Source organism: Podarcis melisellensis (genome assembly GCF_964234715.1).
Source record: "Podarcis melisellensis genome assembly, chromosome: 6".
Classification (NCBI taxonomy): Eukaryota; Metazoa; Chordata; class Lepidosauria; order Squamata; family Lacertidae; genus Podarcis; species Podarcis melisellensis.
Genome location: NC_138538.1, coordinates 27743454 through 27758936, shown reverse-complemented (window position 1 = coordinate 27758936; position 15483 = coordinate 27743454). Strand labels below are relative to the sequence as shown.

At 46.4% G+C, this 15483-nt stretch overlaps 1 protein-coding gene across 4 annotated transcripts in view; it reads left to right on the top strand.

Annotated features, from left to right (window-relative positions):
* Positions 1-14149, top strand: part of TP53INP2 (tumor protein p53 inducible nuclear protein 2) — a 30002-nt gene extending 15853 nt beyond the window's left edge. For 2 of the 4 annotated variants that reach the window (XM_081917319.1, XM_081917318.1), the window contains exons 2-4: positions 1598-1946; positions 12069-12414; positions 13771-14149. In XM_081917319.1, coding sequence (XP_081773445.1) covers positions 1823-1946; positions 12069-12414; positions 13771-14020 — 720 coding nt within the window. In that variant the 5' untranslated portion in view covers positions 1598-1822 and the 3' untranslated portion in view covers positions 14021-14149. The remainder of the gene's footprint in view (positions 1-1597; positions 1947-12068; positions 12415-13770) is intronic. The other 2 variants (XM_081917321.1, XM_081917320.1) reach the window with 2 other exon arrangements.
* The last annotated feature ends 1334 nt before the right edge of the window (positions 14150-15483 follow it).

Here is a 15483-nt window from a genome sequence, read left to right as displayed (position 1 = left end):
TTTATTAACAGTCCTTTTGATGCTTCTTAATGCTACCAGTTATGCTGTCCAGATGGACTATACTGCAGCAAAAGCAAGTCATGAAAACCAGAGCATTTGTTCTTGGGGTGGGGTATGGGTTGTCCTCCTTTAGTTGTGCTATAGCCCCTCCAGCAATAATGTGGTGGATTTGAAGAAGCATCACAGAACAAACCAAAGCTAGGCTGAGGGGAGCTGACTGGCCCAAGACCACCCAGTGAGCTTCATGGCTGAGTGGAGATCTGAACCATAGTCTCCCAGGGCCTAATTCCGCACTCTTAACAGCTACACCACACTGGCTCTCCTTTAGCTCGTATGGCTCTCGTACAGCTACTCCCATGGCATCAAGAGCACAAATCATCATGACTGTGCAATGAAAAGGAAGACTGAAGGGCATCTTTAGTTACAAGCTGAATTACAGTGGAGCAAGGGAATGGCAGCGTTGTGCCAAATGGTTTAGAGGAATGGTGGGCTTTGGGGAAGGATTTAAAGAAAGGGAAAGAGCATCACAGAGGTGTTCAGGAATGCTATATCATGGGAGCAGCAAGGGAGAAAGTGCAAAGTCCTTGGAGGGAGCAAGAAACCTCCTAAGATGGTGAGGGATGGAAGAGCTGGAGGAACAAAGATCTCAGGCAGGGATATATCTGAATATAAATGAACCATGCCACCTATCTCCCACTGCTGTGGTCAGGGGGAATATGGAAAGGGGCAGTTGTCTGAGCTGTGACAGGCACACACAGAAACTCACACAATGGTGATCTACTTTTCCTTACAGTATTCCTGACTGGTGCTTAGCACATGCAACACAAGGCTTAGGGCAGGAGTCAGCAAAGTTTTTGTGGCTTGGGCTGGTTCATGGTTCCGCAGACACCGCGGTGGGCCGGAGTGCGCACGCACGCATGTGCAAACGCCATTTCCGGCGCTCCTTCCGGCATGGAGGAGTTGTGTGGAGCTTCCTGTAGCCAATGGGAAGCCAGCCAGTGTTGCAGAAGGTTGTCCCCGCTCTGTTCTGCACTGGTTTAGTGTGGCACACAGGAGCTGACATAGTAGGTGATGGGGGTCCATGGGCTGGTTAAATTTTCCCCAAGGGCCACTTGTGGCCCATGGGCCTTAGGTTGCTGACCCCTGCCTTAGGGCCTCCTTCGCCCACCTGGTGCCCCCCCCAGCTAGCTCGGGCTGATGGGACTTGGCATACAAAACATCTGCAGGGCACCAGGTTGGCATAAGAGAAGCCACGCTTGTTTTCTTTGCCCGCATGTGAGGGGAAGTAGGTTAACCGTAATCAAAGCGAACAGGCTACTCCTTGCCTGGGGCACCCTGTAGGGTGAGAGAACTCAACTCAGCTGTCTTGTGAGGTGTTTATTTCTATAGTAAAAGTGAGGAAGGCCCATCAGTCAGCCCAGTGGGAATGCAGTTGAGAAGGCACTATGTGTAGGAGGCAGAATAAAGGGAAATGGCCGTGATGAATTGGGATGACGGTTCATGCAAGGGTTCCCTTCTCACCCTTCCTCCAGGCCATCTGAGTTCCTCGTGATTCCATCAGTGTTTGGCCTGAATGAATTTTCCCTTTCTTTGGCAGGCCTTTGCACTGAAGCCAAGTGAAGAACCTTATGATTGCACTATCTACGTAACTCAACTCAGATAAGACTCCGCTTAGGAAAACAAGCAGCTCCCGCCCTTGGCAAGGAATCCGTCCACCCAACACTCCCCAACTCGTGCTCCTGCCTCCACACCAGCTTCCACACGCTCAAGCCAGCGCCTACAAACTCATTCCCAAGTCCACCTCCGAAATAATTCTCCAGCCATGTTCCAGCGCTTCACCAGCCTCTTCTTCAGTGACAGCAGTGCACCTGAGGACCTTGAGGAACCTAAGCCGTTTGTCTCTAAAGAGGAAGAAGAAGATGGGTGGCTCATTATTGATCTTCCAGGTGAGAAATATGAGAGGGAATGATCAGGGTCAACCCAGAACGGGTGCTGGGGCGGGGCACCTCTGGCCCTCCAGATGTTGCTGAACTTCAACTACCATCATCCCTGGCCGTTGGCCATGCTTGCTGGGGCTGATGAGAGTTATAGTTCAGCAACATCTAGAGCAGGGTTTCCCCAACCTTGGGTCTCCAGCTGTTTGGGGACTACAATTCCCATCATCCCTGGCCACTTTGTCCTGCTATCTATGGAAGATGGGAGTTGTAGTCCAAAACAACTAGACACCCTGGTCTAGAGGGCCAATGGTTCCCTATCCCTGACTTAAGAGCCATAACTCTCAAACTGGAGAATTGAGGAGTTGTGGTTTGTTGCTACTAGATTATAGAGCTCCTTCCTGAGGGCTAGCAGCTCAGCTTTCTTCAACAATAAGCAGTTGTTTCTGTGGGAAGAGTGTGGAGGATCTGAAGCTCAGTCTGGACAAGATTTGCCTGTGGGGCAGCACTGGCCAGGAAGGGGTAGAAAGAGGCCACCAGTCCTGAGCAGGAGTTGTGGGGAGCCTCCAGGCCCCTATTGGTAGGCGCCATGTGGGAGCCATGGAAAGAGGTTGTGGCTGGGGTCAGTACCATTTAGGTGTGTGGTTGCTTAGTGGCTAGAGTCCTCTCCAAACAAGTTTTTAAGTCTGTCCCAGCCTCCCTCTTTGCAGCTTACCATTTGTGTTTGCATTTTTCCAGTCCTCTCCCACAAAATAATACTGGGTGGTATTCAACTATGTTTTACTCAGAATAGACCCACTGAAATTAATGGGCCAAGCTTAGTCATGTTCATTACTTTAAATGGGTCTACTCTGAGTAAAGCTTAGCTGACTGCTACCCCTAACTCGTACTCTGTCTTCTTCCTTCCCCTGTTTCTTATTGTCTCACACCCACATAGTCTCTGCTTCTTCAAACCTTCAACGCTGAGCACTAAAACTAGACTCAGCTGTAAGCTGAGCTACCCTTGGCCTTGGTAGTGTTTCCCAAAATTCAGATCAGTTTGCAAAAGGCAGTTTAAGAGGTTCCACAAAAGGCAGAACTTTCTAAGTAGTTTTGGTTCTCTAGGTTTTGGAATGAAAGGCCCTCCAAGGAACAGGGGATAACTGAAAAATTTCTAAACACACACACTCAAACACAAGATGAGAAGGTCATGTGGCTAACTACAGCTGGAGACCGAATTCTGGACTGCATGGCCTTTTGCTATGGCCTAGCAAGGTGAATGTATCCTCATTTTGGCTACACTACCTAGGGTGGAAGATGCTTCTGTTCTGCCTGGTAGTCACAGCTACCTGCAGATGCCGGAGTGTCTCACAAACCTGGTTCTGAATAAGGCACTCAGGTGTATAGTGCCACTTTTCAACCAAGCTAGAACTCTTGTAGCTCTGTGAGTCAGTTATCTTGCCTGTTGCCTGTCTTTTCCTGCTCCGGTGATGCGGCAGCCTAGCTGCCTGTCCTTCTTCTCCAACTATCCTGGCCTTATTGGTTGCATGATACAGAGGCAAACAAGGGAAGGAAAGCAGGCATCTGGGCAGTTGCTTTTCCCTTGGGCTCGTCTTATGCAACAAACACAAAACTCCCTAGCTGGCTATTCCTGACTTATCCTGTTCCCAACTTAGCATGTATTTCTCTCTCAGTGCTGAGCCCGTTCTATATGCCTAAAATGGAAGCAGAGAGAAAGAATGAGTTAAGGGTTGGCAGCCAAGTGCAGCCAGCAGATTAGCTCTGCCTTTTGCAGGCAGATCCAGGCTCCAGGGTGGATCTCAGCTGGCGAGTGAGCTACCTCCTTGCTCATCACAGAACAATTGTGATAGAGGCTATCCTTGCCATCAGGGAGCCTTGGCTTTAGGCTGGCTATAATTTTGCTCTGATCTTGTGTTCAGGATTCAGTTGTGCCATTGTTCCTAATCCATACTCTAATTCCCAGTCCTGGCAATAGCAGCACTTGCAAGAGCTTCACACAGCAAATGCTCTGTCCTTCCAATGAATGGGCTGGCACCAATGAATGAATGCACCAGGCTGATTTCATAAAATCTGAAAGCATCACGTCGTCTTTCTTGAAGTCAAACTGCAGTCAGCATTTTTATTTTTGAGCACACGCTTTATGCTAAAAAAGCCACAAGTACTTGTTATTTGGTGACGGAATAGCTGGAGACATTTTTTTCCTAGCGGCTGGAAGTATTTCTCTCTCTCCGTCCTTCCTTCTTTTTGAGTGATGAGGTCTATTTATAAGCATCATCTACCTTGATTGAATGCAGCCTGGCTGTAGTTCTTTATTGATTCCTTAATACAGTGGAACTCTGGTTACCTACTGTCCTCCTCACGAACGCTTCAGGTAATGAGCTCCGCTAACCTGGAAGTAGATGCTCCTGGTTGCGAACTTTGCCCTGGGATGCGAGCGAAAGTCACGTGCCGGCGACACAGCAGCAGCGGGAGGCCACATTAGTGAAAGCGTGCCTCATGTTAAGAATGGTTTTGGGTTAAGAACGGACCTCTGGAATGAATTAAGTTCGTAACCGGAGGTACCACTGTATATAAACAAAATACATAGAAGTGTCAAACTTCCAGACATGAAACCTGATTCAACATCTACAGCATACTAAGTGAAAGTTGATCCATTTGGGCAAATGAAGCACTGCCCCACCAACCCAGTGGCGGAGGAACCCTCTGGCACCCGGGGCGGGGCAGCCCATATGGAGTGCGCATGTGCGGTATTCCATACAGACTGTGCATGTGTGGCATTTCATGTATGCGCAGTCTGTACGGAATGCTGCACATGCACACTCCTCATGGGCTGCCACTTGCATGGTGTCCATATGGGCTGCTACACAAGCAAAATCCCATACGGACACTGCGTGAGCGGCAGCAATACGGATTGTGCATGCCCTCGGCTGCTCTACAGCTGGGGGGAGGCAGGTGCCATCTTGTCACATACACCCCGAAGTGGCACATGGGGCGGCTCGCCCCTCTGCCCCCCTTCCTCTGCCCCTGCACCAACCTCAGTCTGCCCTCTGACAGCCCCACCTACCTAACTTCTTGCTTACAACCAGTCCAAGGGATAGCACTGCCTATATCTCCTTCTCCTTAGTCTCAAGTCTTGCCCTTGTAGAATTCAGCAGGAATGAGGATAGGGGGAAAAGTAGAATTATTTGGCGGTGCCTGTTATTGGCTCTGGCTCTCCCTAGTATTTCTCTCCCTGCTTTCTGCCCTATCAGCCTTCTTCATGGGCTCCAGCTTTGTGTTACCAGCTTTTGAATCCACCTCTGTGGCTGTTCCTTTAAAACTGGATTGATCTGGAGCAGCTAGCAGGTGACCATGTTAACTTTAGCTGCTGGTTTTTGCATAGGTGTCATAGAAAACAGCTTTTTCTGAAAGCAATTCTTTCCAATACTTCTCTAGGAGAACTTTGTGCTTTCTTTTATTTTTAAAAAGATTGGCTTGATATTGTTGATAACTCACATGACATACCACTTTTAAATAATCAGTGCTAATTCAAGGTCTCCTTCACCAAATCCAAAGAAGTTTATTCTAAACCTACTCCCAAGTAAGTAAGTGTGTTTAAGGCTGCATCCTTTGCTTTGAAAGTCTTTGTGGCTGCCTAGCTGCTAGTTTCTCAGGCAAGTGAAAGCTCCTCCATCTTAGTCACTGATTTTTGCCTTTGCCATTTTGCTGAGCGGAAGTCAAATGACTCAGCACCCAGTGGCAACCAATCTATGACCCTTTTTGCTTGCAAATTTAGCAGAAAGAACCCAAGTAAACAATGCTCTGCGTCGCACAGATCCACCCTTTTCTGTTCCTGCTGACAATCCATTGCCATGTGTGTGGGGGAAACATCCACCAGGCTCATGCTTGTGTTACAGATATTTTTAGATAGCCTAAGAGGGAGCTAAGAATAAAGCTACCTATCAGTTGGAAAGCAAGCCCTGTTATGTCCTCAAAATGCTTTTTGCCTGGCGTTTGGAGATTGCCTGAGGGTCCCTGCAGACTGAGGTGTTTTGTTTTGTTTTACAGGTGTACTTTCAACATGTCATTGATACAATAATAGTACATTAGTGGTGGATTGACTTGACTATCCGCACATCGCTTTGATTTACCAGTTGTTCTGTGATGTTTTCTCCAGTGTTTTCCTGCATTATAGCCAAATGAAAGGGCGCTCTTGTGTAACAAAAGTGAGACAAAAAATCCCAGGGATTAAACCTGGCAGGTGCTCTCCCACTGAGCTATGGTCACCCCCCAATGTGTGAATGTTGAGTTAAGGGGCAGGAAGAGCGTTTCTCTTGTCCTAGCTCACTGCATAGCAATAATGAACATGTGGGCATAAATCTGACTGTATTCAGTTAGGATTACTCTCTGAGTGGGTTTAACATTCTATCCTTGATAATCTGAAAAGGTTTCTCAAAGCTTTACAGTGATCAGAAACTCAGCTTCTGTTTTTGCTCATCCCACTCCCTCTCTCAGCTTCCACAGCCCAGACTAATAACAAAACAAGGCTGTCCCAAGACATTTGCTCCACACCAAGACAAACACAATTACCTTGGAAAACCACATCTAGCAATACTGCCGGGCAACAGATGCCGCAACACTGATTTCAGCTTCACTTCCTGTCCTCACCTTTACTGGATGCAGTGCAACTTGTTGCACACAGAGAGGGAACAAAAGAGGCTGGTCACATTGAAGTGAGAAATACATCTGGTGTATTCATTCGTTGCATGCTTTGAAATACAAAGGTGCCTAGTGCAGAGAAGGAAGCCCTGGCTAGGAAACTGAGATGTGGTGCACAGGAGAAGGTGGAGAAACAGAGAAAGCTAGCCATGATGGCTGGGGTTGATGGGAGTTGGAGTCCCAGCTGCATTTGAAGTGCCTTAGGTTTCCTTTATCTGATCTAGAGCCATAGGAGCCAACTCCTAGGGACCGTGGGAGCTTTGGCCCCCACAATAAAATATTTGAAGGGGCAGGCCCCCACAAAGTTGATGGGCATTCGCATTCAAACGGGATGTGTGCACTGCACAATGTGATTGATTATGTGGGGTGGGGCTTACCTGCCCCCCCCCCAATATTTTATTCAAGTTGACACCCCTGTCTAAAGCACAGCTTAATTTGAACCAGGGTTTGGCCTGGTTTTGGAAATAAGCAGGCCTCTGGGAGGAGAAGCAACATGTTGTCATTGCCTTATAACACAAGTTAATGACAGTCAGTCTGTGCACATCAGGGATTAGGAGAGAGAGAGAAAAAAATTCTGAGGTAGAGGATGTAGCTTCTAGCCTTGACTGATATTCCGCACTTCTATAAAATAGAAGAAAGGAATTGGGCCGGGCCTGCCATTAGACATAGTGAAGGGGACACCTCAGGCAGTAGATGCTGGGGTGGTGGGCAGGGGTTAGAGGGCAGAGCTTTGTGTGCCACCCCATGCAGCCCGCCCCTAACTAGTCTGTTGCTCTCAGGTGCGGAGAGGGATGCTGTCCCATTGCCAGAGTCTTGATGCCAAAATCAGAGCCTTAATTCAAGATCTCTGTGAGCACTTAACCATGGGTGCCATTTTCTCCAACTTCTTAACTGCTATGCTGTACAGTGGTACCTTGGGTTACAGATGCTTCAGGTTTCAGACACTTCAGGTTACAGACTCTGCTAACCCAGAAATAGTACCTCGGGTTAAGAACTTTGCTTCAGGATGAGAACAGAAATTGTGCCGCGGCGGCACGGCAGCAGCAGAAGGCCCCATTAGCTAAAGTGGTACCTCAGATTAACAACAGTTTCAGGTTAAGAACAAACCTCCAGAATGAATTAAGTTCTTAACCCGAGGTACCACTGTATTATTCCAATAAGCCCATGTTGTTGACAATGATGTTGTTAGCAAAAGATGGCATGATGAGCAGGATTAGTGAGACTGATGGGCACATGCTTGAAGGAAAACAGTTTCCTTAATTTATCTAGGTTAGAGGCACATTTTGAAACTTTTAACACAACAACCCCACTCTTTTCTTTTTCCCTTTGTTTCGAAAATCTAAAAATACTTCAGTTCAAGGGGTGGGGGACCTGTGGTCCACCAGATGCTGTTAGGCTCCAGCTCCTGTCAGTCCCAGGTAAAGGTAAAGGTAAAGGTACCCCTGCCCGTACGGGCCAGTCTTGACAGACTCTGGGGTTGTGCGCCCATCTCACTTAAGAGGCCAGGGGTCAGCGCTGTCCAGAGACACTTCCGGGTCACATGGCCAGCGTGACATCGTTGCTCTGGCGAGCCAGAGCCACACACGGAAACACCGTTTACCTTCCCGCTGGTAAGCGGTCCCTATTTATCTACTTGCACCCGGAGGTGCTTTCGAACTGCTAGGTTGGCAGGCGCTGGGACCGAGCAGCGGGAGCGCACCCCGCCGCAGGGATTCGAACCGCCGACCTTTCGATCGGCAAGTCCTAGGCGCTGAGGCTTTAACCCACAGTGCCACCTGCGTCCCAGGCAGTGCAGTAAATGGTTAGGGATAATGGGAGTTGTAGTCCAGCAACATCTAAAAGGCTGCAGATTCTCCACTCCTGCTTTAATAACACTTAGCATGCTTGTTGGTATTTTGATCTGTGTGTTCATTCAGCTACAGACCCTGCCAAGAAGTGATGCTGTTTACATTTTCTTTTCTTTTTTAAGATCCTGCATTCCTCCTGTCAGTCGGGGCTAATTATTGCCACCTTCTTCCTGGTACTGGAATTGCACAAGCCCTAACCAAGGCCCCAGTGAACCTTTCACTGAATTATATCTTTGGTGATGAGCTAATACTGCCTAGATTGAGTAACATCCTATGAGACACAGGGTCAGTTAGCTGGACCAATGAGATGCAGCCGTGTTGCCAAATGTTTGAGAATTCTTGCACATATGCATGAATAAGGGGCATCCATAAGAGGAATGAGACACTTTGCATTCTCATACTGAAATATACAAGATTTTCTCACAACAAGCTACCCCCAACTTGGCAACACTGCAAAACTGTGTGTGTGTGCACGCGCATGCGCGTGTGCAAGGGTTTTAAAAACTATTAAAACTATTTTTTCCCATGATTAGTCCTCAATTAACCTTCAACAATGGATCTCCCAAGTAACCTTTAAAGTAGCTGCTTGGGAGCTCTGATTTTGATCAGAGGAGCTGCTCTGTTAATTGACCTCTCTAGAGGGCCAAATAGAAGCTGGATAGAGGGACATTGTGTTTTTCTCCTAGCAGAGCTAATAGCAGCTTGGGGGCGATTTAGAACAGGGAAACTGCACAGGGGAAAGGGTTAAACACATGTTCCTCCAGTGCAACTGCTAATCTAAACTGGGTGGACCTACAACATTGTTCAAGTAGCACCCTCACCCCCCCAAAAAAAGTTTGGACATCCACTCACAGATCCGCCATATGATGTCATTTTGGACCTCTAACCCATTTTGCAGCCCTCAGGCAGTACCTCCCCACATATCTAATAATAGTGCCAGATCCAGTGTCAGAGGGCATGATACCCAGTCTGGGGAGGCTAACTCAGGTCTGTCACAAACACTTTGCAGGCATGCCTTTTGACATTTTGGTCATATTTTGTGAGATGACCTAGGATAGCCAGAGTAACCCACACAGGCAGAAAGAGAGAGAGAGGGGGGGGTCACAGTGCACCAGGAGCTTGAATACAGAAGTCACATCTACCAATACATTCAAAAGACTTTATCAGTCATGGCTCCCACCCCCCAAATAATAATAATTCATGGGAGTCTTAGTTTGTTAAAGGTGTCAAGATTTATTAGGAGATAACTCAAAGAACTACATTTCCCAGCACCCTTAACAAACTGGAGCTCCCAGGATTTTTTAAGAGGATGCCTGTTAAACTGACGTAAGAGTGCTTTAAATGTATGGTATGGTTGTGACCTAAGGCCCACTAAAATGAATGTTATTTGCATATTTTGCCATATTTTGAAGAGCAAAAAAGAGGACACATTTGCCAGCTTCTACCTTTTAACTATGGATTGCTGTGACTCTCATTTTACATACCCATGAAAAAGAGGACGTGTCCTGGAAAAAGAGAACATATGGCAACCTTAATTTGTACAGGAGCACACATTAATCTATGTATGTGATACACATTATCATCAATGTAAACTTTGATGGATAATGTAAGTTAAAACATGGGTCCCTGCTTGGTTTATGTTTCAAGCAGAGGAGGCAATAGAGAAGGGTAGAGGCAAGGGTAACAGGAGATGAATATGTGCAAATATGTTTCTGTGTGCTGATACAGGTTGCATGAATGCAGCGCTTGTGCGAAGAAATGCCCCACCTTTCCCCCCTGCATGCCCTGCAAAGCATCTCCTAAGGATCAGGGTACCCCCAGGGAAGGCCTGGGATGTGGAGTAGGGGATTACAGTCTGCATGGGAGAATCGGATGCTGGTAGCTTGTGCTTACTGCTCTCCCAACTTGATGGACCTTCATGGTATTCTATTGCTCATCACTGGTCTATGAGCTTCTCCGTAGCTATTTTTTAAAGCCAGTTTCCCGTAAGCTAGTGGGAAGTTGCAGAACATGTTCTCCACATTCTCTGAAGGTTGTGCATTTGCAGAACAGGTTACAACAGTGTCCGAGTTACAACATCCAAAGTGTGACGCTGCTGCTGTCTTCTTGACTAGGCTGCTGTTTCATATTACAACCCCTAGTGGTTAGCCCGTTGCCAAGTTTCCTGAGTATGCCAATGTCCCCTTAATTATGACAGCAGGAAGCAATGATTTGTTGTGCCCCTCGTGAACTAGTGAGTTCTCTCCATTGTGATTGGCAGTTGCTCTGCATTCCAACTCTACAGATTTTGGTACCCAGACCTGCTTTGCTTTTCCTCCTTTACCTGGAGGTTAGAGATATGTTTTTCTCGCTTTCCCATAATATGAGAACCCAGGGTCATCCAATGAAGCAGAAAGTTGGAAGATTTAGGATAGACAAAAGGAAGTCCTGGTGGATAATTGTGCTCACTCAAGTGGGTAATATTGGTGTTAAAATATTGTGTGTGTGTGTTTGTGTGTGTGTGTATGTCAGTGGGACTTGGTGGCACATCACTGTGTGTAGGGTTGTTGTCTTAATGTCAAATGGAGCATTTCTGTTTTCCCTCTGCCCAGTCACTGTGTCTGGATTTGGATCTGTTGGGATAGATTGGAAAGGGAGATGAACTGGTGAGGTCTCTTTCTTCTATCCTTCTCCACTAGGGATGCCATCTGTTCCAGCCTGCCTGTTTCTTGTACCTTATTTATTGTTTTGCCATCCATTTCATTCTTCTGTTACTTCTTTTCTTTCTTCTTTTGAACCAGTAATTCCTTTTAAATATGCATACATTTAAATATATTAGCACATGTGGGTATGATATGTCTGGTTTTCACCATCTTGGGAGAGCTAGGCTACTCTTACTATTTGGCAACACTCTTTGTAGCTCCACGTTCCTCTGGCGCTTTGATAACCCACCGTGGGAGGACTTCCTTGCTTTGCTTGTGGGTCGTCACTCTTGTTGATTCCCCTCCTTCAACCAGCATGGTGGCTCACACTTTTGCAAGGCTGGACTGTGTGTACAAGCAACCCCAGGCGTCTCTTGGGGGCCGCCATGTTTTTAGGGGCATTGACGGGGCAACAGACACTCTGAGAGGAGCACTTCCAGGTTCCCTGCCGTTGTTGCAAAGGATGCTGGGAAACTAATCTCAGATGGGGTGCAGCTGCAGTTGCAAGTGCTGCTGGGGCTCACCGCTTGGGTGGCAAGGCGCAGCTACCTGGGGTGGCAAAACATCTTGAGCCAGCCCTGACTCCTCAGGGAAGGTTTTGGGATGAATTACAAAAATGCCTTTGGGGTGTCATTTGTACTAATAATGCCCCCTTTCTCTTCTCCCTCCCTCACCCCTTCCTTCCCATCCATTGTATATTGAATGTGTGTGCCACCTCTCCCCTCTTAATTCTCTCCCCACCCCTGCACTGCCTTGCACAACCCTTGCATGGCTTTGAACAACGGTAACTACCTTTTTTTTTTGCTTTGGTTTTGAATTTTTTTAATTATAATTTTTGCTGCCGTTGCTCTTGTTCTGGCTGTCCTCCCGTTTTTGTGTGGGTGGTGACTCTTGTTGTCTCTCATTAGATAGTTACGCTTCAGCCTCCAGTAAGGAGCGGCGGGTAGGTGAGAAGGATTCTGTTTGTGCTTCTCGTTGCCGCCGTGGGTCCCCTCCACCTACCACGTCTTCGCCCCACTCCCTCAGTGACTGTGTCAGCAGGTCCATGCCCTCTCAGCCTGACCCCTGCTTGATGGACGAGAGTTGGTTTGTTACCCCTCCCCCCTGTTTTACTGCAGAAGGTCCTGACCCCGTCAGCATGGAGAGCAACCCCATGGAGGACCTTTTGATTGAACATCCAAGTATGTCCGTCTATGTCACCACCAGCAGCATCATTGTGGAAAGGGAGAATCCTGAGGAGCACATCCCTGAAGGGTAAGCTCAGATCTTTCAGGGAAATGGGCCAAGACATTGGCTACTAAGGACAACCTCACCCACTATCAGATTTCATTACCATAATAATAATAAAAATAATTTAGGCAAATGAGTCTTGACTAACGACCTGGGATCATTCTAAAATTAATTCATTAACTGTTGAAGAGCATATACAAATAGTGTCCAAAGTGACAATTGCCACAATGTTTAGAAATATAGATGTCCATGAAATTAAGTATCGTGTGGGTAGTGCTGTGGTCTAAACCATTGAGCCTTTTTGGGCTTGCTGATCAGAAGGTTGCTGGTTCAAATCCGCGCAACGGGGTGAGCTCCTGTTGTTCTGTCGGAGCTTCTGCCAGCCTAGCAGTTCAAAAGCATACCAGTGCAAGTAGATAAATAGGTACCGCTCCGGCGGGAAGGTAAATGGCGTTTCTGTGCGCTCTGGCTTCTGTCATAGTGTCCCATTGTGCCAGAAGCAGTTTATTCATGCTGGCCACATGACCCGGAAAGTTGTCTGTGGACAAACACCGGCTCCCTCGGCCTGAAAGCCAGATGAGTGCCGCACCCCATAGTCACCTTTGAGTGGACTTAACCATCCAGGGGTCCTTTACCTTTTTTTACCTGTGTGGAAGAAGTTAGTGTTCCCCCTGCTCATAATACTATGTGCGAGAGGGGGGTTATTGGTTTTTTGTTTTATTATGTATTTTGTGTTCTTATTCTGCATTTTTCTACTGTAAACTGCCCTGGTATAAAGGGTGGTATACAAATTTAATAAATAAGAATAACTCAGGAACATCCACTGAAGCAGAATGTTGATGAGTTCTGTACTTGTGCCTTTTCTACTTCCTCCATCATTGAACATGATAACTTCATTTTAAAAGAATTGGGTGTGTTATTCTTGCATCTGACTGTTTTGATGTTGTAAATGCAAATGCATTCAAATATAGCTGATTTCCTACACACACTTTTTATTATTATTTAAGCGACTAAGGTATAGAAATAGTCCTGAGACCTGGATGGCAGTGAAGCTCATATGTTCCCACCATGTATACAGTGTAATGTGTAACATATTCAAATGCACAGACAATTCATTCCATCCCTATCCCTGCAGAGAGGAGGGAGATCGCATGAGTTGTCTCTGCATACAACTGGTTCCATGTTTTGTGGCAGGCACATTTGGAGGGCAAAACTATTTCTGCTTCCCTGCTACACTTAATAGTGGACTGCTTTCAGTAGCTTTGATGAAGAAGGCCTTTTGCAACTTTAGGGGAAGTCTCTTTTATGTCCTCTCAAGTAGGCCTAATCCTGTCAAGAGCCTTGAAGCACCCTGAGTCTTGTGTACCTTTGTTTCTGCAGTGAGGTACCTGAACGCCGTTTGCAGCGTCATGCCCCTCACCACTCCACCTCTCTTGCCACCAAGGCCGCCATCTTGGAGAAGGTCAACCAAGTGCGTCGGATTCAGAGGGCAAAGCAGCTGTCGGAGAAGCACAAGTTCAGTCAGAAAGTCATGCAGCGGCAGAACCGCACCAGAGAGTGCCGCCCGCGACGGGCCAAACACCAAGGCAGCTTTGTCTACCAGCCATGCCAGCGCCGATACAACTACTAAGCTACTTCAGGAAGTCTACACTGTGGGGCATTATCCTTTTAACTTTCAGCTTCACCAGTTCCTCACAATGCTTTCTTCAGCCAAGAGGGTCATCTTCGTCCATTTTCTGAAATAAACCCACTCCCCTCACCCCTTTGAGAAAACCTCCTACATTCTTCCTGAACTGGCAACGTTCAATAGTTGTTCTTTTGTGGGCTTTTCATGGGCTTTATATCTCCACCCCACACCCCTTTTTCAGCAAGAAATACATTTTCTGATCTACAGCTTCCTTTTCTTTTTGGGTTTAATCTTCCCCATTCCCATCCCTCCATCCACGAGCGTGGATTTTGATTTGGATCTGAAGGTGAGAGAAACCCAACATGACCCAGTAAAATGTCCCAGTAATTAGGCTGCAGGTCTATTTTGAACCTCCAATGTGGGTTGTTGTTGTTTTTAAAGAAGTGTTGGAGAAATAGGCATGCCTCTTAGTTACCAAGAAAGGCCATTTATCTCTGGTTATATTCTTGGTCACCAAGTGGCATGAAATCACACACTGGTTATTGTAGAAATGACCAGTGTTAGACTAATTGGTGCTTCCAGTGAATATATCACATTTCAATTTCTTTCCAGTGAGTTACATACATAGTAGGGCCAAATGGCCTTGTCATTTCCTTTGGTCCCTTGTTGTTGCACTAGGGAGCCTATGACATCAGTGCCTTTCTTTATGACATCACACTCTCTACAGTGTGGTGTCACAAATTGAGATACCAGGTTCATGTGCAAACTGGAACACAAAAATAACAAATAAACCAAACAAGTCCCAATGGAGCTACTTAAAACTATAACTTATGACAGATGTCTTTCCTTTAAAAATACACAAATTGCATATTTGTTCCTTTCACTGGGCTGATGTGGTGGCTAGTTATGAGGCATTCTGGCATATCCTTAATTTTACTGGGGCTGTAAGACCCATGAAAATCTATGGGAGTTTTGCCATTGACTTCAAATAGAAGATGGATTGTATCTGAACCTTCAGTTCAGTAGTGTCATGTGATGTGAAATGGACTCTTTGAAAGTTCATTTTGAGCAGCTGTAACTGCCAGCAGTGGTTTATGGGTGCTGCAGAGGTTCACAGTTATTGAAAGGTCAAGCTTGTATTAACATTGTTCTTAATCACACATGGCCTTTTTGAAATGCAGTGGGCTCTTCCTCCTTCTGATTACTTGCATAAAAGCTAGCCTAGTTTTTCTTGCAATATCATTCATGGCTCCATAACTTCAAGAGCAAGGGTTTAAACCCATGTGTACAGAGCACAGTTGGATGTGGGAATTTTTTGAAGGACATCAGTGTAAGTGTAAAATAAAATAACTTCTAAAAAGGGGAAAAAACCAACAAATTTTAAAATCCTAAATTTGCATCTTTACCCCATGCATTTTATCCCGAGGCTGATCATGGCAAACTTCCTCTAATGAAAATATTTCCTT